Source organism: Lissotriton vulgaris, unplaced genomic scaffold (genome assembly GCF_964263255.1).
Source record: "Lissotriton vulgaris unplaced genomic scaffold, aLisVul1.2 SCAFFOLD_2147, whole genome shotgun sequence".
Classification (NCBI taxonomy): Eukaryota; Metazoa; Chordata; class Amphibia; order Caudata; family Salamandridae; genus Lissotriton; species Lissotriton vulgaris.
In genome coordinates, this window is record NW_028240929.1 from 196,834 (window position 1) to 220,354 (window position 23,521).

At 47.7% G+C, this 23,521-nt stretch overlaps 1 protein-coding gene across 1 annotated transcript in view; it reads right to left on the minus strand.

The window, feature by feature from the left end:
• Positions 1 to 23,521, minus strand: part of LOC147672480 (CREB-binding protein-like) — a 307,545-nt gene that overhangs the window by 93,648 nt on the left and 190,376 nt on the right. Inside the window, exon 5 of the mRNA XM_086948007.1 lies at positions 3,934 to 4,051. Within this exon, the coding sequence (XP_086804133.1) occupies positions 3,934 to 4,051 (118 nt within the window). The remainder of the gene's footprint in view (positions 1 to 3,933; positions 4,052 to 23,521) is intronic.

Consider the following 23,521-nt stretch of genomic DNA (forward strand, 5'->3'; position numbering starts at 1 on the left):
AGCACAGACAGGAAGCGTAGAGGAGCCTACCCCGCGCTCCCGTGACGAGGAGGGAGCCAGTGTGTGTCCCAGCGGGGCTCTCGTGCTAAGGGAGAGCCCTGCCTGCTGCTGGGCCTGGACCGCTGCCGCGATGAGTCTGGGGAGAGAAGAGGGGGGGACCTCGAGGCACATTGCCGGTGCCGCCCCACCCCCCGTGAGGGAAGCCCCGCATGTGCCCGGTGAGTGTGAGTGTAAGTGTAAGTGTAAGTGTGAGTGTGAGTGTGAGTGTGAGTGTGAGTGTGAGTGTGAGTGTGAGTGTGAGTGTGAGTGTGAGTGTGAGTGTGAGTGTGTGTGTGTGTGTGTGTGTGTGTGTGTGTGTGTGTGTGTGTGTGTGTGTGTGTGTGTGTGTGTGTGTGTGTGTGTGTGTGTGAGATCCACTTGCTGGGAATCTGGGACAGGAGATGTGCGCGGCGCGTGGGTGAACGTGTGCGCACACATGGTGAAATCGCCTGTGCATGCCCATCCCGTGCCCCACTTTCCCAGTAAGTGGATAACAAAAGATCTTTCGCTGGAAGCAGTGCTTCGCGCTGCTAACTCCAGCTCGACCTAAAAATAATAAATAAAAAATATCCTGTCCACGGGAGCCTCCGTTTTGGGCCTGGACCACATGCCCTAAAGGATGTTGTGAGGGCCTCATCGAAAGGCAGCAGAGCCTCCGAAGAGCTTGCAGCCGGTTGAAGCACCTCAGTCAGGAGGTTAGTCTTGACCGCCACCATAGGAAGCTCGAGGTTAAGAGCCCCAGCCGCCCTACGCAACACCATTGCGTATGACGCTCCCTCCTCCGTAGCCACGGTAGGAGGAGTCAACGTGCCAAGGTCAGGTGAAGTGTCAAGACCACTGACAACCCCAAGTTACTCTCTCCAGTCCTTGTCAGAACCTAGCTGATCAGTTAACAGGTCCACTGACCCCTCCCAGTCCTCATCCTCATCCTCATCGTCTGGTTGCCACTCAAAGGTTGAAAAGAGGCTCCAGGAGTGAACAGGGGCACAAAAACCCCGCCTGGCGCCGGGTCAGGCATTGGACGACGCCGGTCCAGCTCCACATCAAGAAGGAGGCTGGCGCCAAATGCAGAAGTGGTGCCGTCGGAAGCGGCGCCGGTGGAGGTGTAACTAGGGTGTGGTTGCTTTGCTGGAACATAATTTTCCCAGAGTCTTATGAATCCCCAAGACCTGACCCTGACAATCATTACCTGTATCCCTATTTCCTTGAGGCCAATCAAGTCCATCTGAAGCTGTACCCTGAATGGCACCTTTGGTTTGTTGTTCAGGTTACTGTATCAAGGTTTTCAGGAAGCGCCCCAGTTTGCGGTTGCAGCTGTGTTGGTAGCAATCTCTTTTATAAATCCTGCATCATTTGCTTCTTTGATTGTTATAAATCAGTGAGCACTTGAGTCATCTGTGACACGGATGGCTGACATATATTCCGATCTGGTGGCTGGATGTAATATGTGGTTTCCAATAACCATAAGGTTCAGAATCTTCGCCTGAACCCTCATTTAGAATGGAATACTTTAATCAGCCAGGCCTTCAGTCCGAAAGGCCCTGCCTGAGTGGTCACCATAGTCATCAGAATATTATTGTTCAATATCTGATTCTTGTTCAGAAAAAGATTCGTCATGTGAAGATTTTGAAGAGGAGTAATCAAGTTACTGTGCTGACAGTTCTGGTGTAATGCAAATTGGTGGCATCAGCTGCAGTAATGGTAGTGTTGCACTGATGGGTGTTTGTGGTAAGGCTGAGCTTATAGTCGTTATCGTTGATGCATCAGTAGTAATTGCAGTCAAAGTAGCTGGTGTCTCTTTGGGTTCATCAAATGGAGGTACAGTTTCTGCCATTAATGGAGATCTGATCATCAACAGGTGTTGTGTGAGAGACTGATCTAATCAATGGCATTTGTTTGATGGTGGACTGTAAAACTTGTGGAGAAAAATTCACAGATAAGCACTTCATCAACTAATGATGTTTCGGAGATGATGGATGAGTCATCGACAGTGTGGTCAGAGGGTGTGGAGTCGTCGACTGTAAAACCCTGGCCATCGAAAGAGCACCTGTTTTACAAAAGGAGTCTGTCAATGACAAGGAGACAGTCGTTCTTGTAGAACCTCCTCAACACATATTAAGAGTGTATAGGCAACAATACCAACAGTGATGGCAGCAGTGTTTTTGAAAGTCAGTAAAAGAATATTCACACGTGGAGGCTGTGATTTTGAATCTATGAATTTCTTTTTTTTTCCACTAGAGAACCTCCAAAATTCGAATTCTTGGTCACACCTTGACCAGGTGCTTGTCCCTTCAGAGCAGGTGAGTTTTACAAAGAGTTCTGAGGAGGTTGCATTTTATTTATTTAAAATGTTTTATATAGCGCTGGCTGGACCCAAGGGTATCAGAGCGCTTTCCAAGGTTTGGTAATGGAAAATTGCAATATAACATTTGTACAATGAGGTAATAAACAAGACAATTAGAAGATTTTAAACAGTATCATTATTAAATGAGGTAAATTAATCAGGAATACATTAGGCAACAACAGGTCATAGATAGCAAGACTAGCGAAGTTGGTTAGTGATGAAGAGGGGGAGAGAGTGAGAGTGGAGGGCGACTGTGGAGAGTGAAGGGAACAGGGAAAGCAGGTGGGAATAGGTGGGAACTACCAGAACAATTGAAGGAGGAAAGGTAGTCGTAAATGAAAGATTGAAAGAAGGGGGTGACACAAAAAGTAGAGGGAACCTATACAGTCATGGCTGGGGTAAGAATTAGTGTCCAGTGACAAGGAATTAAGGATTCCGGTATTTGTTGAGAAGGTGCAGCTTGAGGTCTTTTTTGAAGCTGAGGTAGGAGGGGCTGCAACGTTAATCTTTAGGGAGGGAGTTCCAGACGGTAGAGGCATTTCCAGAGAAAGAGCGTGATTGTGTAGATTTCTTGTTTAACAAGGGATCGATTAGGATGAGAATGTTAGTGCTCCTCATTGTTCTAGAATAGCCCGCTTTGTGGAGTTTATCAGAGCGGTACGATGGGGTGTTTTGATGAAGGGCTTTGTGCGTGATGCAAGCAGTCTTGTAGGTGGATCTGCCTTCAATAGAAATCCATTTAAGTTCTTTGAGGACGGGGAACATGTGATCAAACCGCTTACAATCTGTAATAAGCCTGGCAGCGAGGTTAAGAACAGATTTGATTGGGGCTATGTGGACTTTCAGAGTTCCAGAGAGAATGGCATTACCATAGTCGAGTCTAGACAGGACCAGTGATTGCACCACTAATTTAAAGTCATCAGCAGGAACGAAGGGTTTCATTTTCTTGAGGTAAGTCATTTATTTTAATGTGGGCGCTTCCAATAACCCTTTTTTTACCCGATAAATTCTTCTCGGAGGATGCACCAGGAGAAATTTTTTTGCAATTGCTGTATTCCTTCTACCTGACTCGGTGAACTTAGGATGATATTATGGGTGCTAGGCTATTTTATATCTGTGAATGGGTTTCTGTTTGCATCAGTAACAATTGCTGTGTTAAAACACTCATATGGCAATATTGATTACTGAAAGTTCTCAGCCTGACAGCGCAGAAATTCAAGCTTGGAATCTGGTGATGGATCCAAAGCAGGGTGTGTGTAAAATAAATGTGGATTCACCTTGTGTGATCCTTGGCCTCTTCTGATACTCAACATTGATAATTAGTAGCATATTAAACTGTCTATATCTGCAAATATAATATATAACTATAATGTCTTCTATTGAGAAGGGGCAGGTTAATTCCCCACAGCACTACTGCCTTCTAGCTGATGATCGACTGGTCATCAGCTGGAAGGCAAAAATCACTCAACTAAAGATAATAAACAGTACATATGCAAACAAGGCAACCTGATGTGTGCATCTAAGGAAACACCATTAAAAAGAAAACGTACCCTACTGTTCGCAGACTCATACATATCACCCTCAACCTTCCTAGCATAGGCCACCAGGTTTTCCATTCGTCGATCCTTCAAGGCTGCGGGGTCAGGAGTGGGAAAGATGGCTTGGACACTGCCAAAGGAAAAAATCTCTGTTAACATTCAGATACAGACCTGCTGTGGAAGAGAATATACTAAAATGGCACTCCGTGTTTAGGAAGCAATGAGGAAATGGAAAAATAAATTACTTTAAGTGGAACAATTATAAATAATTTTCATCTAATGTATTTGCCCATGGCAGAATACACTTTCCAAATACAAATCTAAAATACAATTGACCTTCATAGCAATATGATTAAATGAGATTATGTTACTTACCCTGTAAGCATTTGTTTATTGTAAGCAGTGCTATAGATACACTCTAAATACACCTACAATCTCTGTTGGGCTTGGACTTTGGCAACTTGTTTTTCTTCTAAGATGTCTTTCAAGTTCCATGGTATCAGCGACTCATCCTGTGACTGAACGCAAATGGGAAAGGACCCCATTCTTACTGTTTTTCGATCAGCGTGTGCAAATAGTCATGGAGCAGTGAGTAGGATAGTACAGTGACCATGCATGTTTTGTAGAGATACAGAAGAAAAAATCTTTAGCAAACACTGGCAACCGGAGAGGTGGGTGGGCGCATGTGAATCAACAGCCCAACATGCATTAAACAGATGCTTGCAGGGTGACATAACAGGCTCATAGCAGGTGTGGCTGGAGATACACATGCTCTGCAACGATTGTAAAGAGGTACTCCACTAAAGCTGTATATCACCAGTGGATGGTGTATGAGTTTGAAACAAACCTTGAGACAGTTTGACCAACTCTGGATTGTTGCAATGCAAGGATATCCACACATTAATGCCTTGAGGGCCTGTGCTGGAGTGTTGACCCACTGCCTAGATTGTGAAGGAGCTCGCTTGCTGAGGGGTTCTGCATCACCCTTCCAAACGCCTGTTAAGTCCTGAGCAGTGGGTCTAGCCAATGCAACTGCTGGGGGACTACAAGCTTCACTATCTTTGCTGTTCAACATAACATGCAGGCAATCCCTGGATCCTGAACACTACATAAGCGCACTATGCTCCCACTGTGAGGGACGCGTCCGGCAAAGCCTGGGCCAAAGGCGGGACCATCAACATCAGTAATCCAACACAGTGGTTCAGCACCCCACAAAGTACACAGTGACAAAAGTAGTCAGAACAACAATTGAGAAAATCAATTCAGTAGGACTTAAAGTTTTCTTTCTTGCTTTTATTCAAAGTCTTCATACAAAAAACGTAGCCAACGCGTTTCGTCTGAAGGACTTCTTCAGGGCGAAAGATATTGAGGATGTTTGTCGGTAGTTTTTCTCACAAGACTTTTTGATCAGACTTCAAGTGTGCCTGCCATTAATAGCCTTAATTTAAAGGAAAAAAGGTCAGTTCCTTCTATTCGGTGTACATCGTGGCAGATAGGCCATCAGAATAGTGCCATTATTCACAACCAATTTGTATGGTATTGGTATTAAGTTTGATTTTGAACTGCGCGACGTGTTCGTTCTCCCTCGGTCCCGGTCTCGTTCTAACTCTAAAGGAGCTGTAGATCTGAATTAGCTGACTCCGACACCTTTGCTTGCCCGGATGGCGTGAAGAGAGCTTTTGGCCTCCCCGAGAGGTGTAGGCCTTGATCCCCGAGCTGTTGCACTAGGCCGAGGCAACCTGGTGCACTGGGACGAGGTGGCGACCTACACTTCGCGCCCGGTGAAGGGGAGCGGCCCACCCTAGTCTGAAAGCGAACCCTGAGCGGAGCCCGCCAAGCCTACAGGGAACGTCTGCAATACTTTTGCTATCGGTAGGCGGGCTGTGTGGCGGGACGGAGATACCGGTGGAGTGCGCGGCGGCACTTGGGGACGCCATTGCAGTTACTGTAGACAGGGAGCGTTGGCCGGCTTTGCTACTATGGCGGTGCGGGCAGGGAGCCCTGTGGTGCGGATGTTCCGAGACTGGAGTCACTCTCCGGGACTGTGCCTACCTGCTGCATGATACACTTAAGGCTGGGTGGAAGGTGAGGCGCGCCCGCCATTTTGGTGTGCCGGGGAGCTGACTTTCCCTACTGTGTTACCACCAGCAGAAAAGACATGAGCGACGGCGGATTTGTGCATTGTGTTTCCCAGAGGAATAAGTTCTGATTGGGGCTGCTTGGCACGGCGCTTTGCCTGGGTGACTACAGTGGAGGTGGGTGCTGCTGTGGAACATTGAATCCCTTGGTGTAGCTGCGGCCGAGTGTGTTGAGGTGCTCCTTCCCATTGTGAGGATTTGGGCTGGGTTCCCCCCGCAAAGGGAAACGTTGCATGTTTGGCGAGTAGGCCCCAAGAAAAACTCAGCTACAGTGGATTGCTTTATATTGGAGACAGTGATTTTACACCTTTCCCTGCAGGATCCTTCATGTAGCGGCTGGAGCGGTGTTCTGAGCCCCTGGTCTTATGAGGAGTTGCTTGAGATGAGTGTGGACTCCTGAGATACCGTGTGAAGAGTAATCAGCGTCACATTAATGACGGACTGTACCGTTCACTTAGTGTCTGCAACAAGACCTGTGGTGGAATCTCAACCCTGGAGGCCTGTGGTGGCTACATAGTGGGTTGCCTGGAACGTCGGCCTGAGACAAATCACTTTGCCTTAACTACTGCTGCATACGGTGGGCGGCACGTTCGGCTTGATATTAGGCCTGATCCACCAGGAGGGCCACTTTGACGATTGAAAGGTAGACAGAATGCAACCAAAAATCATGTTCGACCAAAAGAAATCTACGGGGCGTGATGCAACTACAGATGAAGACGAAAATTTGCAGGAACGCCCGCCAGATGAAGCAGAGGGAGACCTACGTAATATGCTTGCTCCGATGGAAAAGGGACTGCAAAGTAGCATTTCAGTTCTTGGCCTCAAGATGGACTCTTTTTCCTACAACATTGATAGAATGTCTGAAAGGTTGGATTAGCACGAACAGCGGTTAGATATGACGGAACATCGGGTCACGGAGGTTGAAGAAGCCCAGACGTCACTGGACGCGAGCCACAAACAGTTGGGGAAAGTGATGCAGGTGCTGCAGGACAAAATGGAGGACCTGAAAGTGGGATCTCGGCGCTGCAATCTCAGAATCACGGGCCTTCCGGAGTCGAACCCGATCGGCAATATGGAACAGTTTGTAGAAAAATTGCTGGTCACGCTCCTCGGTAATGAGACTTTCTCATCCATGTATGTTGTTGAAAGTGGATTCCATTGATCAGTTATTCAAGAGTATATGAAGGAACATTGTGCAGAAAATTAAATGGGAAGGGAATGTTACTTGTAATACAAATTCTGGATCATGGAAATCATCCTTGAAATCACCAACTTTTAATATTCTGTACAGCACTGGAGGACCCAGAAACAATTTCTCTATTTAACAAGTACCATTAATTGGAACTAAACTACAAGTATAGGTTAGTGATTCAATTTAAAGTATTATATCCTTTTCATGGTTTTTAATTCAAAATTACAATTTAACGGATATTGGAGTTTTGAATTAAAAACTATGAAAACAACCTTTGGAGTGAATCACTTCTCTTCTAAGTAATATTAAGAACTTGAAAATCGACTAACCTATACTTGTATTCAGTATGAATGTATTTTGTTGGATTTTAGGGATGTGTGTCACCTATGGATTAGTTATTATAAAGCAAACAAATACACATGTAAAGTGACGCAGTTCCAAGGATTATTACCCCTAACTAATTGGCGGTAGTCGCTTCAAACATTCAAGCTGTATGTGTCATCTCCACAGGTCAAAGCAGAGCAGCAGTTGCTGAATTTCTGGAAAAGGCAATTTAACCAGAACAAAACTACATTGCAGCACCGAGCCGGCTGGAAAATGTAAACCCTTTATCGCAAAGAGCTTAAAACCTTTGTATTACAGAAAGGGAAATTAAGTAAAGAGTGCCTTTTAGGCTAAAAGAGAACTAGGTAAAAATGGTAGACAGCTCTTTTAAGGAGCCAGCAGCTTCCAACTTCCCGTATGCACTGTACTGGCAGTTTGCCTAACATAAGGGAGGTTGTTTATAAGTGTGGTGATCATTCCTACGATGCAGAGCGAATAGTTTCTTACCTGTCGGTGTAGTTTTGCAGCTTGAAGACTTTCTGGATTCGCTATGCTGTGCATTATTCCGCCATCTCGTGTTTGGGTCCGGAATTGTCGTGTTTTTTGTTTATTTTTGCGGCCCAGGTAGGGTGGGCGTCGAGGTGCCACCATTTGGTGTCCTCTGTGACGTTGGCGCACTTCCGGCAGAAGCTCCCTCCTGTGGTCGCCATCTTCGGATTCTTTTTTCTGATCCGGTTTGAGTGTTGTTAGTCTATGAAACCCATTCCTCCTGGCTCATTCTGGTGGAGGAGGGTGGGATCGCTAGTGAATCCAGAAAGTCTTCAAGCTGCAAAACTACAGACAGGTAAGAAACTATTGGCTTTGCGGCCTGAATCTTTCTTGATTCACTATGCTGTGCACAGACCATGTAGCGGTTTGCTAAGTTAGTGGTGGCTGGGTGGAAGAGGAGCTCGGATTCCTGAACATGTGTTTTAAGACCTTTTGTCACACCTAAGCTTGCTTATTCATTTAAATATCCACACAGTAGTGTTAAGTGAAAGTGTGCACAGATGCCCACGTTGCTGCTTGGCAGATGTCCTGAATAGGTGTGTTTGCTAGGAACGCTATGGTGGCTCCCTTCTTCCTTGTTGAGTGAGCCTGCGTAGTTCCTTGCAATTCCTGTCCTACTTTTTTGTGACAGTATTGTATGGTTTCTGCAATCCACCTTGCAATAGTGTTCTTGGCTACTAGTCACCCCTGAAAACTGGTGGCGAAGGAGACAAAAAGCTGTTTTGTCTTCCTGCATTTCTTTGTCAGATTTATGTAATGCATTACTGCCCTTCTGGCGTCCAGTGTGTGAAATGCTCTTTCTGCGCTTGTTGCAGGCTTTTGGAAGAAACTTGGAATTTGGATAGATTGATTGATGTGGAACGTAGAAACCTCCTTTGGTAAGAAGTGTGGGTCCGTTCTCATTTCAATCCGGTCGCTGTGTATTTGTAAGTAGGGTTCTTGTAATGTGAGTGTTTGCAGCTCGCCTACCCTACATAGTGAAGTGATCGCCACTAGAAATGCTGTCTTCAGCGTGAGAATATGGAGCATGGCCTTGTGCATGGGTTCGATTGGCACCTTCATTAGTTGCGCCAGTACCACGTTGAAATTCCATGTTGCTGGTGGTGGTGGCACCCTTTTTAGGGGGAGCTATTCTTTTCACCCCTTCCAGAAACCTTTTTCCCACTAGTGAGGTGAAGAAACTTGTCACAGTTTCTCCCCTTGTGTACGCTACTACTGCTGCTAAGTGCACCCTGAGAGAGGTGTAACTTAGCTTGCTTTGCAGTAGATGAGTTAGGTACTTTAATACTGTTGATTCCCTTGTTCTCGTGTTTAGAAGTTTCTCCTTGGCGCACCATAGCGAGAATCTCTTCCATTTTGCTGCGTAGCATTTTCTTGTGGTAGGTCTTCGTGCCTCCCGCAACACTGCTTTAGTGCTCTCTGGCAGGTTGAAGTGTGCGAACTAAGTCTTCAAGAGCCATGCCGCCAGGTTGAGGCTCTCTGGGTGCAGCACCTTTCCGTTTTGCATGCTTAGAAGATCCTTTCTGTTTGGGAACTTGTGAGTTGGGCCCTGCACCATTTCCATTATTTGTGAGAACCAGGTCTGTCTGGGCCACTGCGGTGCGATTAGAATCAGCGTCATGTTGCTGGCTCTGCACTTGTTCAGTACCCTGTACAGCAGTGGTATCGGTGGAAAAGCGTAGGCAAATGTCCCTGACCAGCTTATCCATAGGGCATTCCCCAGGGATTGACTGCATGTTTGTCTCGATGCGAAGTGTTGGCATGTTGGGGTGTTGCAAATAGGTCTATTTGCGGTGTCCCCCGTTTGTTGAATATTTTTTGTAACTCCTGATGGTTGATCTCCCATTAGTGGGATGCCGACGACGGTCTGCTCAGTCTGTCCGCTTCCACATTGTCCTTTCCTGGGAGGTGTATTGCTAGTAGGTCTATTTGATTTGGAATAGCCCATTTCTAAATGTCCTGTGCTAGTGAAGACAGGATCACTGAGTGAGTACCTCCTTGCTTGTTTATGTAGAACATTGTTGTGGTGTTGTCTGTTTGAACCAACACACTCTTTCCGTATAGGTGTTCCTGAAAGGCCTTTAACGCTAGGAAGACTGTCTTTAGTTCTAGATAGTTCATGTGTTTGACTGTGTCCTGGGGCTTCCACAATCCTCTCACTTTGAGGTTGTTCATGTGCGCTCCCCATCCCAGCTGGGATGCGTCCGTTGTGATGGTCACTGATGGAGCAGGCTGTGTGAATGGTTTTCCCAGTGTTAGGTTTCTCTTGTTCCACCATGCCATCTCTTGATATATTGTTTGCGTGACAACGACAAGGTCCTCCCAGCTCCCTGTAGCCTGTGACTATTGCTGTTGCAGCCATTCCTGTAACGGTCTCATATGTAGTCGGATGTGAAGAATTAAGTGTATGCAAGATGCCATCATGCCCATCATTCTTCCCACCGTCCTCACTGTCAGAGCTTGCCCCTTGCGGTAGTTCTGTATCTCCTTCAGGATTGCCAAGGTCCTCTTTGTGCTTGGGAACACCTTGCCCTGTAAGGTGTTGATATCAAATCCCAAGAAGACTTTTACCTGCTCTGGTTCTGCAGAGGATTTTCCCCAGTGTATGGAGAACCCCAATCTTGACAGCGTTTTTATCAGTGTCTGAGTGTTTTCTTTGCAGCCATGGTATAAGCTTGCCTTTACCAGCCAGTGGTCGAGATACGGGTATACGTGTATCCCCTGTCTCCTCAAGTGTGCCGCTACTGCTGCCTGGCATTTTGTGAACACCCTTGGCGCTGATTTCAGACCGAAGGCTAGTACTGTGAACTGTTAGTGTGTATCCTTTACCACAAACCTTAGTGTTTGTGTTTTCTGTTCAATGGAGGTACGCATCCTTTAGATCTATTGTTTTCATGTAATCCCCTTGTTGTATCTGGGGAATTACTTCTTGTAGAGCCATCATTTTGAATTTGTGCATTTTTAAGTACTTTTTTTAGGTACCTTAAGTCCAGGATAGGACGTAGTGTCTAGTCCACCTCTGGTACGAGAAAGTAAGTGGAGGAGACCCCACTTCCCTCTCTGATCTGCTGGTATGCTTTCTATGGCTCATTTGTCTAGAAGTTCTTTTGTCTCCTGTAACAATTGTGATAGTTCTCTTCTTGAGGGAATCTTTCTGTTTGGCTTTCTGTGTGGGGGATGTCCTTGTAGTTCTATACAACAGCCGTGTTTTACGATGTTTAGTATCCACTTGTCTGTGGTAATCTTCCTCCATTCCTGGAGGAAGTCTGTTATATTGCCTCCTACTGGTGTTGCATGTTGGAGGAACTGGCAAATTTTTTTTTGTTATATGATACACCTCTGTTGATGTTGGCTGGGTGTGTGTTGAAGTGTTTGAGGAGTCACTTGTAGGCGGGCTGTTGGCCTCCCCTGGGTGTGTTACCTCGTCCACTTGCGCACCCACGAAAGGACTGGCCGCCTCAGCTGGTATTGCCATGTCTGCTGTTGCTGTCCCTGCTGTTGACCCTGCTTTCCCCCTTGGAAGCCTTGGTTGAAGGATTGGTAAAATGTGGCTGGTTGGTTGTTACCCCTGCCTGCTGGCCTTCTTTGAGGTATTCCCCTTCTCATCCCCCTCTATTGCATGGCTCCCATTGACCTTGTAGTCTCATTTTCCTTTTCTAGTTGGTTTAACTTCGTCAACTGTGCTGCCGAACAGTTGTTCACCATTAAAGGGTGTGCTGAGGAGGTTACTTTGCACTTCTTTTTTGAAGCCTGAGAAACGGAGTCAGGCATGTCTTCTCTCCATTACCCCTATCATCATGTGTCTACTTAATGTTTCCGCTGCGTCTAGAGCGGATTTCAAACATGTATTTGCCATGTTTTTCCCCTCCTCTTCCAGGTGGCTGGCCCTCTTCTGGTATTGGTCTGGTAGGTGCTTGAGTAGTTCTCCGACCTCCTCCAAGTGTTGATACGCGTGTCTATTGATGAGGGTATTAGAGTTTGAGATACGCCACTGTATTGCCGCACACCTTTCCATCTTCCTCCCCGTCAGGTCCATCCTCTTGCTTTCCTTGTCAGGAGGTGGTCCTATATTTGTCTGGATGTTGTCTCTCTTTCTGGCCGTGGCAGCGATAATGGAGTCAATGGGTACTGACCCTCTGATGTAAATGGGGTCCTGTGAGGAGTGTTTGTATTTCTTCTCACATCTTGGGGTGACAAATCTGCATATTGCAAATGCTACTTACCAGTATGCATCTGTTCTTGGCATGTAGGGCTGCTGAATTCATATCTGTGCATAGATCGCCGCCTAGTGTTGGGTCCGGATGATTGCACATTGTTGTCCTGGAAGAGTCTTCGAAGTATCACGAGATAGGTGGCTCCTCCCCTGGACTACAGTGCGCATGGGCATCGACTCCATCCCCAGACCATGCCATGAAATGCTATGTGAACACTGCAGCTGCTACAGGCGCCGGGGAGGAGGGCGGGCGATATGAATATCAGCAGCCCTACATGCCAAGAACAGATGCATACTGGTAAGTAGCATTTGCAGTTCGAGGCATGTGGGCTGCTGAATTCATATCTGTGCATAGAATACATAGCAGTCCCTCCCTTAGCGGCGGCCGCCCGTGCCAGCTGCAGCAGTTTGGAAAAGTGTTTTGAGAACAGCCTGCCCTACAGCTGCCTGCTGTTTGGAGTGCACGTCTACACAGTAATGTTTAGTAAATGTATGTGTGGTAGACCATGTGGCTGCTCTACATATGTCCTCTAAGGGAATGTTTCCAAGGAAAGCCATAGAGGCCCCCAACTTTCTGGTGGAGTGGGCTCTTGGTGGAATGCTAAGAGTGCGCTTTGCCTTTGCATAGCAGATTTGAATACATTTCACGATCCACCTAGCAATACCAGCCTTGGAAATAGGGTTACCTTTGTGATGTGGCGCAAAGGCAACGAAAAGCTGTTTAGTTTTCCTAAAATCCTTGGTCCTATCAATGTAATACATTAGGGCACGTTTAACGTCAAGGGTGTGGAGCATCCGCTCCGCCAGTGACTCTGGATTCTGAAAGAAAACCGGCAACTCAATGGTTTGGTTGATGTGGAACTGAGACACAACCTTGGGTAAAAATTTAGGGTTTGTGCGGAGCACGACCCTATTAGCATGAACTTGGAAAAAAAGGCTCTTGGATTGTGAGGGCTTGCAGTTCACTAACCCTCCGTAGCGATGTAATTGCTACCAGGAAAGCCACTTTCCATGTTAAGAATTGAACCTCGCAGGAATGTAGAGGCTCAAAGGGAGGACCCATCAGTCTTGTAAAAACCACATTGAGGTTCCATTCAGGAGCCGGTGGAGTCCGTGGCGGAATGACTCTTTTGAGGCCTTCCAGAAATGCTTTGATGGCAGGTACCTTGAAAAGGGAAAGGTGCTGTCTATTTTGGAGGTATGCGGCCATCGCAGACAGGTGAATGCAAATGGAAGTATATGCCAGATTACACTTGTATAGATGGAACAGGTAACAGATGATGTTCTGAATAGAAGCATCTAGTGGATCAATGTTGTGGTTTGTGCAGTAGATGACAAACCACTTCCATTTCGCCGCATAACAGGCTCTAGTAGTGGGCTTCCTAGCCTCCCGAATGATGTCCATGCAATTGGGAGGAAGGTTGAGGTAGCTGAACTCTAGGACTTCAGGAGCCAGATCGCCAGGTTGAGCTGTTGCGGATCTGGGTGCTGAATGTCGCCATGGCTCTGCGTCAGAAGGCTGGGTGTGAGACGAAGCCTTTGATGCGGCACCACGGAGAGTTCCAGAAACGTGGTGTACCATGGTTGGCGAGCCTACGTTGGAGCAACTAGGATGAGAGTCATTGAGTGCTGCCTGAGCTTGCGCGCCACCAGCGGTATCAGGGGTGCTGGGGGAAAAGCGTACGCAAATCTGCCTGACCAGTTCATCCACATCGCATTGCCCTGTGATTGCGGGTGTGGGAACCTGGCGGCGAAGCTTTGGCATTTTGCGTTCTCCCTTGTGGCGAACAGGTCGATCTCTGGATGACCCCATCTTTGGAAGTACGGTTGGAGTACTGATGGATGTATCTCCCACTCGTGCATTTGATGGCTGTGCCTGCTGAGCAGGTCCGCCATCTGATTGTCCTTGCCTGGGAGATGTTCTGCCATGAGGAAAATGTTCCTCTGAATGGCCCACTTCCACATTCTCTGAGCCAGATGAGACAGCTGCGGAGAGTGTGTGCCCCCCTGTTTCTGAATGTAGTACATGGCCGACATGTTGTCCGTTCGGATCAACACAACCTTGTTGCACAGATGTACTTTGAACGCCTTTAAGGCCATGAAGATTGCCATCAGTTCCAGTACATTGATGTGCATCCTCCTTTGCTGTAGTGTCTATAGTCCCTGCACCGTGTATTGGAGTACATGCGCTCCCCAACCCTGGAGAGAAGCGTCCGTTGTCAGGATGATCTGCGGCACAGGCTCTTGAAACGGTCGGCCCTTGCAAAGGTTTCGTGGATTCCACCAATGCAGAGAGGTGTATGCCCGACCGCTCACCAACACTAGGTCTTTTAATTGCCCGTGAGCCTGAGTCCACTGACGTGCTAAGCACTCCTGAAGCGGACGCATATGTAGTCTCGCATGCGGGACTATGGAGATGCAGGAGGCCATCATGCCTATCAACTGCATGAACACTTTGGCTGGAAGCGAGTGTTGAGGTCTGAATCTTTGGATCAGCGACTGAATGCTGTTGACTCTCACTGAATTCGGCTGCGCAGTGGCCGTCAGAGTGTTTATAGTCGCACCCAGATACTGCCGTATGTGGGCGGGCTGGAGATGTGATTTTGGATAATTCAGTGAGAAACCCAGATCGTGCAGAAGGTGAATGGTGTGGGACACGTGGTCGGCGCACTGCAGGGCCGACTTCGCTTGAATGAGCCAGTCGTCCAGATAGGGGTAGACGTGGATGTTTTGACGTCTCAGATGCGCCGCCACCGTCGCCAGGCACTTTGTGAAGACCCTTGGCGCCGTGGTGACCCCAAAAGGCAAAACCTTGAACTGGTAGTGCTGGTTTTGAATGGTGAATCTGAGGTACTTTCTGTGTGAAGGATGCAGTGGAATGTGAAAGTACGCATCCTTGAGGTCTAGAGTCGCCAGGAAGTCCCCTTGCCGAAGCAGTGGGAGAACCTGTTGCAGCGTGAGCATATGGAAATGTTCCGACAGAATGTAAAAGTTTAGAGGTCTGAGGTCTAAGATGGGCCTGAGGGATCCGTCCTTTTTTGGAATTAGAAAGTACAGGGAGTAAACTCCTGTACCTTGTTCTTGCAGGGGCACGAGCTCTATTGCTCCTTTTTGCAGCATGACGTTGACTTCCTGCTGCAACAAGTGCAAGTGCTCGCCGGACATAGGACGGCTTTTTGGGGGTATGTTGGGTGGAGTGGATGTGAGCTCCAGACAATAACCACATTGGATAAGAGATCTGACCCACCTGTCCGTGGTGATGGACCTCCACACGGGCAGGAACTGCTGGAGTCTCCTCCCGACCGGTGTTGCGTGGTCGGGGGGCAGTGACAAGGCGTCACTGCTTGTTGGCGGCGGAGGACCTGGAGCTGTTATTACCACGTCCTCTGCCTTTGACGTTGTTGCCACGGTATCCACCACGACCCTTGTTGGTATAGGAGGTTTGGGTGTTACTCTTATAGAACTGCGTTGACTGAGACGCTTGACCCCTTGAGGTGCCTCTGTTATTGGAGCGGCGAAAGGAACCACCCCGAAACTGCTGTGATTGCAAGGCACCCATAGACTTAGCAGTGTCGGTGTCCTTCTTCATTTTTTCGAGGGTGGTATCGACCTCTGGGCCAAACAGGTGGTCTGGGTTGACAGTTTGGTTGAGGATGGTAGTCTGAATGTCTGGCTTGAAACCTGATATTCTGAGCCATGCATGCCTACGCAGTAGAACGCTAGTGTTTATTGCTCTTGAGGCGGTGTCAGCCACATCCAGAGCGCACTTAATTGAAGCATTGGTGATAAGCTTCCCCTCCTGTATAAGCATCTCAGCTGCTTCCTTATACTGCCTTGGCAGGTGTTGTAGAAGGGTCTCTAGAGTGTCGTAGTGAGCCCTGTCGTAACGCGCAAGCAGCGCCTGTGTATTGGATATGCGCCATATGTTTGCAGCCTGCGCAGCAACACGTTTCCCCGAAGCCTCAAAAACCTTTGATTCCTTGTCTGGGGGAGGAGCATCACCCGTAGTCTGTGAGTTGGCTCTTTTGCGAGCATTGGAGACGACCAAGGAATCCAGAGGCAACTGTCCTTTGATGTACGTTGGATCAGTGGGCGCTGCCTTGTACTTTTTGTCAATACGTGGGTTGACAACTCTTGCTTGGGTGGGCTCCTTGAAGACCTCCGGTGCAGGTTTTAACACCCCTTTTAGCATTGGCAAAGTCTTTACAGTTTTTTCAGCGACTGAAAAGGTGTCAAAAAGAAAATCGACGTCTACCGGGTCTGCATGGAGTTCGACGTCATGGTTGGCTGCCGCTCTTTCAATAAGAGCATTGAAAGCTGCAGAGTCCTCAGTTGGAGAAGTCTTTGCTGAAAAGAGCTGAGGCTCCTGTCCGGAATGCGAGTCCCCAGGGTCGCCCCCAGCAGACAAAGGCTCAGTCACATCCTCTGGGTCTGAGTAGACCGGGTAGGCATACTCATCCTCGTCGTCGCCATCACCCTCCTCAACATGAGAATGAGTGGGTGAAAGTTCATGACCTTGAGGTGATGCCGGCTCCAAAGGGGCAGAGGCACCAGCAGGGTTTGTCTTCTTTTTTAGTGGGATTTGGAAATGTTCCAAAGCTGGTTCAGGGTGATCTTCCTTTTAAGGAGAGAGAGCTTGCCTGTGTTGGCGTCGATGATTACTTCTCGACGCTCTTCTTCTGCCAGTGGTTGGTGGCGCGGGCCTGGAACCACCAACGATGCCTTCGGCGTCGAGGATAACTTCGGCGTCGAGGATAACTTCGGGGGCCCCCCGGCCCCGGGCTTTGGTGCGAAAGCCTTCGGCGCTGTTTTTGGCGGTAACGTGAAGAGGATCGGCGTCGCCACTTTCGCCGGCTTTTGAAGAGGCTTGGGCACAGTGTCCTGCGGCTCGACTGCCGCGGTCCCCTCCCTAATACGCTGAAGGGACTCATTGACCTTTTTTGTGAGCGAGGCGGAGGGACGGACCGGCTCGAGAGAGTCTTCCGAAGCAGTTTTGGGCCCGGCGACCAAGGCCGCAGTCTTCGGAGCCGACGCAGCAGCTCCCTTGGCCTTCTCGAGAGGAAGCGGGTCAGCGATAGACTTGGGGTCGTCCTGCCGCTTCTTTGTGGTCTTCTTATGGTTGCGACCTTCTTGGCATCGATGCGACTTTTAAGTGCGTCGACCAGCTTCGGCGCCGACGCCCCCGCGTCGCCCGTTTTCACCTTCGGCTTCAACACCGTAGTCTTCGGGTCGGCCATTTTGGCGTGCCCCTTGAGCTCGACGGCCATCTTGGATTTCTTCGGCGCCGAGGCCTCCGAAGCCTTTGATCCGACCAGTGCGACTTGCGCTTTCGGTTTCGAGACGTCTGGCGTTGAGACCGATGGTTTCACTTTCGGTTTTGGTACCGTAAGTGGTGCCGCATCCATGTCCATGGCCGGGCCGGAAGGCGGAGCCGTGGGACGGGAATCAAGACTTTGGGTAAGGCCCAAAGGCGATCCCTCAGCCTGGGCCTTATAATGTTGGCCGGCCCCGGAGTCAGTGTGAGGAAGCTCCTCCTCCGAGCTATCCTCTACGGTGGCAATGGCCCCGTCGTCGTCCCCTACCTCCTCGACTTCATCGAAATACTCGTCTTCTGCGTCGTAGTCTTCCTCGACCTCCGACGCTGGGTTAGATTCCGTGATATCTTGGATAGTGTCGTCGCCGACATCCTCCGCGTCGAAGATGTCCGTCGGAGGGGGTGCCGATCGCTGGGCCTGAAGTCTCGCAGCTCGGCGGAGCTTGAGCGTCTTCTTCGACCGGAACTTGGAGCAGGCCATACACTTGGCCTCGTCGTGGTCCGGCGACAAGCACTTATTGCACACCGGGTGCACATCGATATGTGGGTACTTTGAGGCACACACCGGGCACCTCTTAAATGGACTTCGTTCCATGATGAAGCAGAGTGGAGCATCGTGTAGGCCCGTCCGCGCCGAAAGCACGCGGAAGGGCGGAGTTGGCTCGGAGTCGATGAAACAAACGAACCCGAACGATAGACAATACCGACGCGAGTCCTAAAGACCTTTTGGCCTCGAGAAAAAGAACTTAAACAACTATCGATTCCGACAGAGGGAACCGAAACACATCCGAACCCAATGGCGGAAAAAAACAATCTGGGGATGGAGTCGATGCCCATGCGCACTGTAGTCCAGGGGAGGAGCCACCTATCTCGTGATACTTCGAAGACTCTTCCAGGACAACAATGTGCAATCATCCGGACCCAACACTAGGCGGCGATCTATGCACAGATATGAATTCAGCAGCCCACATGCCTCGAACAGCTGGTTCTTTGAACGCCTCCCTTCCCTGGTCCAGCACACTAGGAAGCATTGGCAAGAACTGTCTCCTTGTCTGTGTTGGCAAGAGTGTTCCCAGCAGGAAACATGCCTGAGGTTTTTCCTCTTCTAGCTTCACCTTGCATGTCTCTGCCGCCTTCTTTATGACTTGGTTGTACATTCCAATGTCGTCTGGCGGCGAAGGCCTCGAAGGGTAGGACTCTACGCCCTTTTCTGGTGACTCAGCGTCGAGATCCTGCCATGGAAGATCTTGGGACTCTGAAAATGTTGAGGCCTGGTACGATTCTTCTTCCTCCTCGCTGTAGTAATACAGGTCTTATTCTACCTGCACTTCGGCGGGTTTCTGGAGTGTTTGGCAGGTGGAGTGACTCTGCGCCGCTCTCGGCTTCGAGCATGGGTTTTCGAAGGGATCATGTACCGGCTCATTTTGACGTTGAAATCCTTCTTTCTTTGGAGAATACTCACCAATTCGGCCTCGAGTCTTCTCCTTTTCCTGTCCATCTCAGAATCTTGTTCGGCGTTGAGATTCTCGGGCCTTCGTTTCAGGGTCGTCGACGATGTCGCGGGCTTGGTTGATGGGCCTTGCTTTTAGGATTCTTGCCTCGACGTTGAGTGGTCCTCTTCTGGAACCGCTTTGCCTTTTCCAGGCTTTTCCCCGGCTGGGAGTTCCTAGCCAAGGATCCACCAACTGTTTTTCTTTGGGTGCAGCTGCTAGCGTTGAGGAATTCAACGGCGGTGATACTTTTGGTAACGGTAGATTATGCAGGAACTATATATCTAGGTATGGTTTGTTTAGTGGATACTGAGAGGTCCCTAATTGACAAAATGGTGATCAGTCATCCGTATATCCTTTGTGCAATCCAAGTTAAAACTCAACACTCTCCTTACATCCAATAAGTCTAAATCTCTCTCTATAGAGGAAGGATTACTAAATACCAGAAGCAGAGAAAAGGAATATGCTACTTACCAGTATGCATCTGTTCTTGGCATAGAGGGCTGCAGAGTGGTACATTTATGAATAGATCGCCATCTGGTGTTGGGCTCGGATGATTGCACTTGTTTTTCTCTTGGAGAAGTCTTTTGTCGTCACGAAACTGGTGACTCCTCCTTTGGGTGCTAGTGCGCATGGGCATCGGCTCCATCCTTAGATTGTTTTGCCATAGATGGAGTAGTATGATAGAATACAGATAGAAATGCCCATGTAAGTGTATCTAAATAAGATAGTGTTGGAACAGACACAGGTTTCCGGGGAGGCTGGGAGGGCATGTACCACTCTGCAGCCCTCTATGCCAAGAACAGATGCATACTGGTAAGTAGCATATTCCGTTCGAGGCATATGGGCTGCAGATGGTACATTTATGAATAGACTATACAGCAGTTATCTCCCTAGCGGTGGTCACCAGTGTCTGTTGCAACAGTCTGAAATAAAGTTTTTAGTACAGCTTGTCCCACTCTAGCCTGTTGTGTTGCCTGCACATCTACACAGTAGTGTTTTGTGAAGGTATACGGTGTAACCCAGGTAGCTGCTTTGCATATGTCATCTAGAGGAATGTTTCCTAAGAATGCCATAGATGCTCCTAGTTTACGTGTAGAGTGAGCTCTAGGAGGAACAGTTAATGTCCTCTTTGCTTTTAAGTAGCATATTTGTATACATTTTACAATCCATCTGGCAATGCCTGCTTTAGAGATAGGATTGCCCTTATGTGTAGGAGAAAACGCTACAAATAGTTGTTTTGTCTTTCTGAAAGTTTGTGTTCTTTCTATGTAGTACAATATCGCCCTTCTGACACCTAATGTATGTAGGGCCCTTTCTGCTACCATCTGTGGTTTTGGAAAGAAGACTGGTAGTTCCACTGGCTGATTGATGTGGAATGCTGAAATTACCTTAGGCAAGAATTTTGGGTTTGTTCTAAGAACCACTTTATTTTGGTGTAACTGCAGAAATGGTTGTATTGTAAATGCTTGCAATTCACTTACTCTTCTGAGTGAAGTAATAGCCATAAGAAAGGCCACCTTCCATGTGAGGAATTGTATTTCACACCTATGCATAGGTTCGAAAGGTGGTCCCATTAGTCTGGTAAGTACTATGTTGAGATTCCAGACTGAGGAAGGCGGTAATCTTGGTGGAATGACTCTTCTGAGGCCTTCCATGAAAGCTTTTATTGCTGGTACTTTAAACAGGGAAAGATGTTGTCTGTTTTGTAGGTACGCCGCTATAGCTGCAAGATGTACTCTAATAGAGGTGTAAGCAAGGTTACATTGCTGCAAGTGTAGTAAATAGCAAATAATCTGTTTAGTGGATGCGTCCAGAGGGTTGATGTTGTTACTGTTACAGTATACAGCAAACCTTTTCCACTTTGCTGCATAGCATGCTCTGGTGGTAGGACGTCTTGCTTGCTTAATGATTTCTATACAGTTTGGAGGTAAATCTAAGTATCCAAATTCTATGACCTCAGGAGCCAGATCGCTAGGTTCAATTGTTTGGGATCTGGGTGCATTATTTCTCCATGGTTCTGTGTAAGATGCATGGGTAATAATCTTAACTTTTGATGTGGCACCTGTGAGAGTTGCAGGAGCATGGTGAACCCCGCCTGTCTTGCCCACGTGGGTGCTACTAGTATCATTGTCATTGAATGTTGTTGCAGTTTCCGAACCACTAATGGAATTAGTGGGAGAGGGGGAAAAGCGTTAGCAAATTTGTTGGACCAATTTATCCATAGCGCATTGCCCTGTGACAGGTGGTGTGGGTACCTGGATGCGAAGTTTTGGCATTTTGCGTTCTGATGAGTGGCAAAGAGATCTATCTCTGGTTGTCCCCATCTTTGGAAGAATGGCTGCAGTATTTGGTTGTGCAGTTCCCATTCGTGTATTTGTTCTGACTCTCTGCTTAGGATGTCTGCTATCTGATTTTGAACTCCTGGTAGGTGTTCGGCTAACAGATAGATCTTTTGAGGAATGGCCCATCTCCAAATGTCCTGTACTAGTCTGGATAGTTGGAGAGAGTGTGTCCCCCCTGTTTTTGAATATAATACATTGCAGTCATGTTGTATGTTCTGATCATAACTGCTTTGTTGAGGATTTACATTTGAAAAGCTTTCAATGCTAGAAACACTGCTAGTAGTTCCAGATAATTGATGTGCAGTCTTTTTTGCAGTACACTCCATTTTACCTGCACTGTATATTTCTCCATATGCGCTCCCCATCCGGTGAGCGATGCATCCGCTGTTATTATCACTTGTGGAATTGGTTCTAGGAACGACCGCCCTTTGGAAATGTTTGTTGTGTTCCACCACTTCAAAGAGCGATGTGTGCGGTCGTCTACCAACACCAGATCTGTAATCTGACCTTGAGCCTGATTCCACTGTGTCGCTAGACACTCTTGCAGTGAACGCATTTGTAGTCTGGCATATGGTATTAGCAGTATGCAGGAGGACATCATCCCTAACAGCTGCATGAACACTCGAGCTGTTAGTGAGTGTTGTGGTTGAAAATGTTGGATCAACGTGATGATTGTTTGGATCCTGATTGGATTGGGGTATACTTTGGCTTTTTCTGTGTCTATAGTAGCCCCTAGATATTGTTGAACCTTGTTTGGTTGTAGGTGGGATTTTGTGTAGTTCACCGTAAACTCTAGCTGGTGCAGCAATTGAATGGTCTTCTGTGTGTTTTGAAGACATTCTTCCTGTGATTTGGCTTTTATTAGCCAATCGTCCAAGTAAGGGAAGACATGTATTTGTTGTCTTCTTAGGTGTGCTGCAACTACTGCTAGGCATTTTGTGAACACCCTTGGTGCTGTTGTGACCCCAAACAGAAGGACTTTGAACTGATAATGTTGTCCTTCTACTACAAACCTGAGGTATTTTCTGTGGGCTTTGTGAGTTGGGATGTGAAAGTAAGCGTCTTTTAGATCCAGTGTAGAAAGAAAGTCCCCTTTCTTCAGTAAAGGAAGTACTTGTTGGAGCGTGACCACGTGGAAATGTTCCAAGTTTATGTATGCATTGAGAGGTCTAATTGGTCTTAGGGACCCGTCTTTTTTTGGAATTAGGAAGTATAGAGAGTATACTCCTGTCCCTTGCTGATGTTTTGGAACCTTCTCTATAGCATGCTTTTGTAGCAGTGATAGTACTTCCTGTTTTAACAATGTCAGATGATCTTGACTCATTGGACGCTGTCTGGGGGGGATGTTTGGTGGGGTAGCTGTGAGTTCTAGGCAATAACCATGTTGGATAATTTGTCTCACCCACCTGTCTGACGTGATGTTTTCCCAGACAGGTAGGAACTGTGATAAACGTCCCCCGACCGGTGTTATATGGTCTGGGGGGAGTTGTATTAAGTCACTGTTTTGGGTTTGGGGAGCTGCGGGTATTATTATTTCCGCGACCTCTACCCTTGTTGTTGTTACCTCTGTAACTGCCTCTTGAATTACCTCTGGGTGATGTTGGTGTAAAAGAGGTAGATTGCTGGCTTGTGCCTGTATTCTTTGACCCCCCTCTATAGGTGGACCTACGAAAGGAACCCCTTTGAGTTGGCTGTTGTAATGCTCCCATTGATTTAGCCGTTTCTGTGTCTTTTTTCATCTTTTCTTAAGTCTCATCTGTACCTGAGCCGAAAAGTATTTTTTGATCACAAGGTTGGTTCAATAAAGATGTTTGTACTTCTTGTTTGAACCCAGATACCCTACGCCATGCATGTCTTCTTAACATGATACTGGTGTTGATGGATCTTGCTGCAATGTTTGCCGCGTCTAAGGAGCACTTAATGGAAGTGTTGGTTATTATCTTCTTTTCCTGTATAAGCTGGTCTGCCCTTTTTTGATGTTCCTTAGGGAGATGTGTGATGAGTTTTTCTAACTCATCATAATGCGCTATATCAT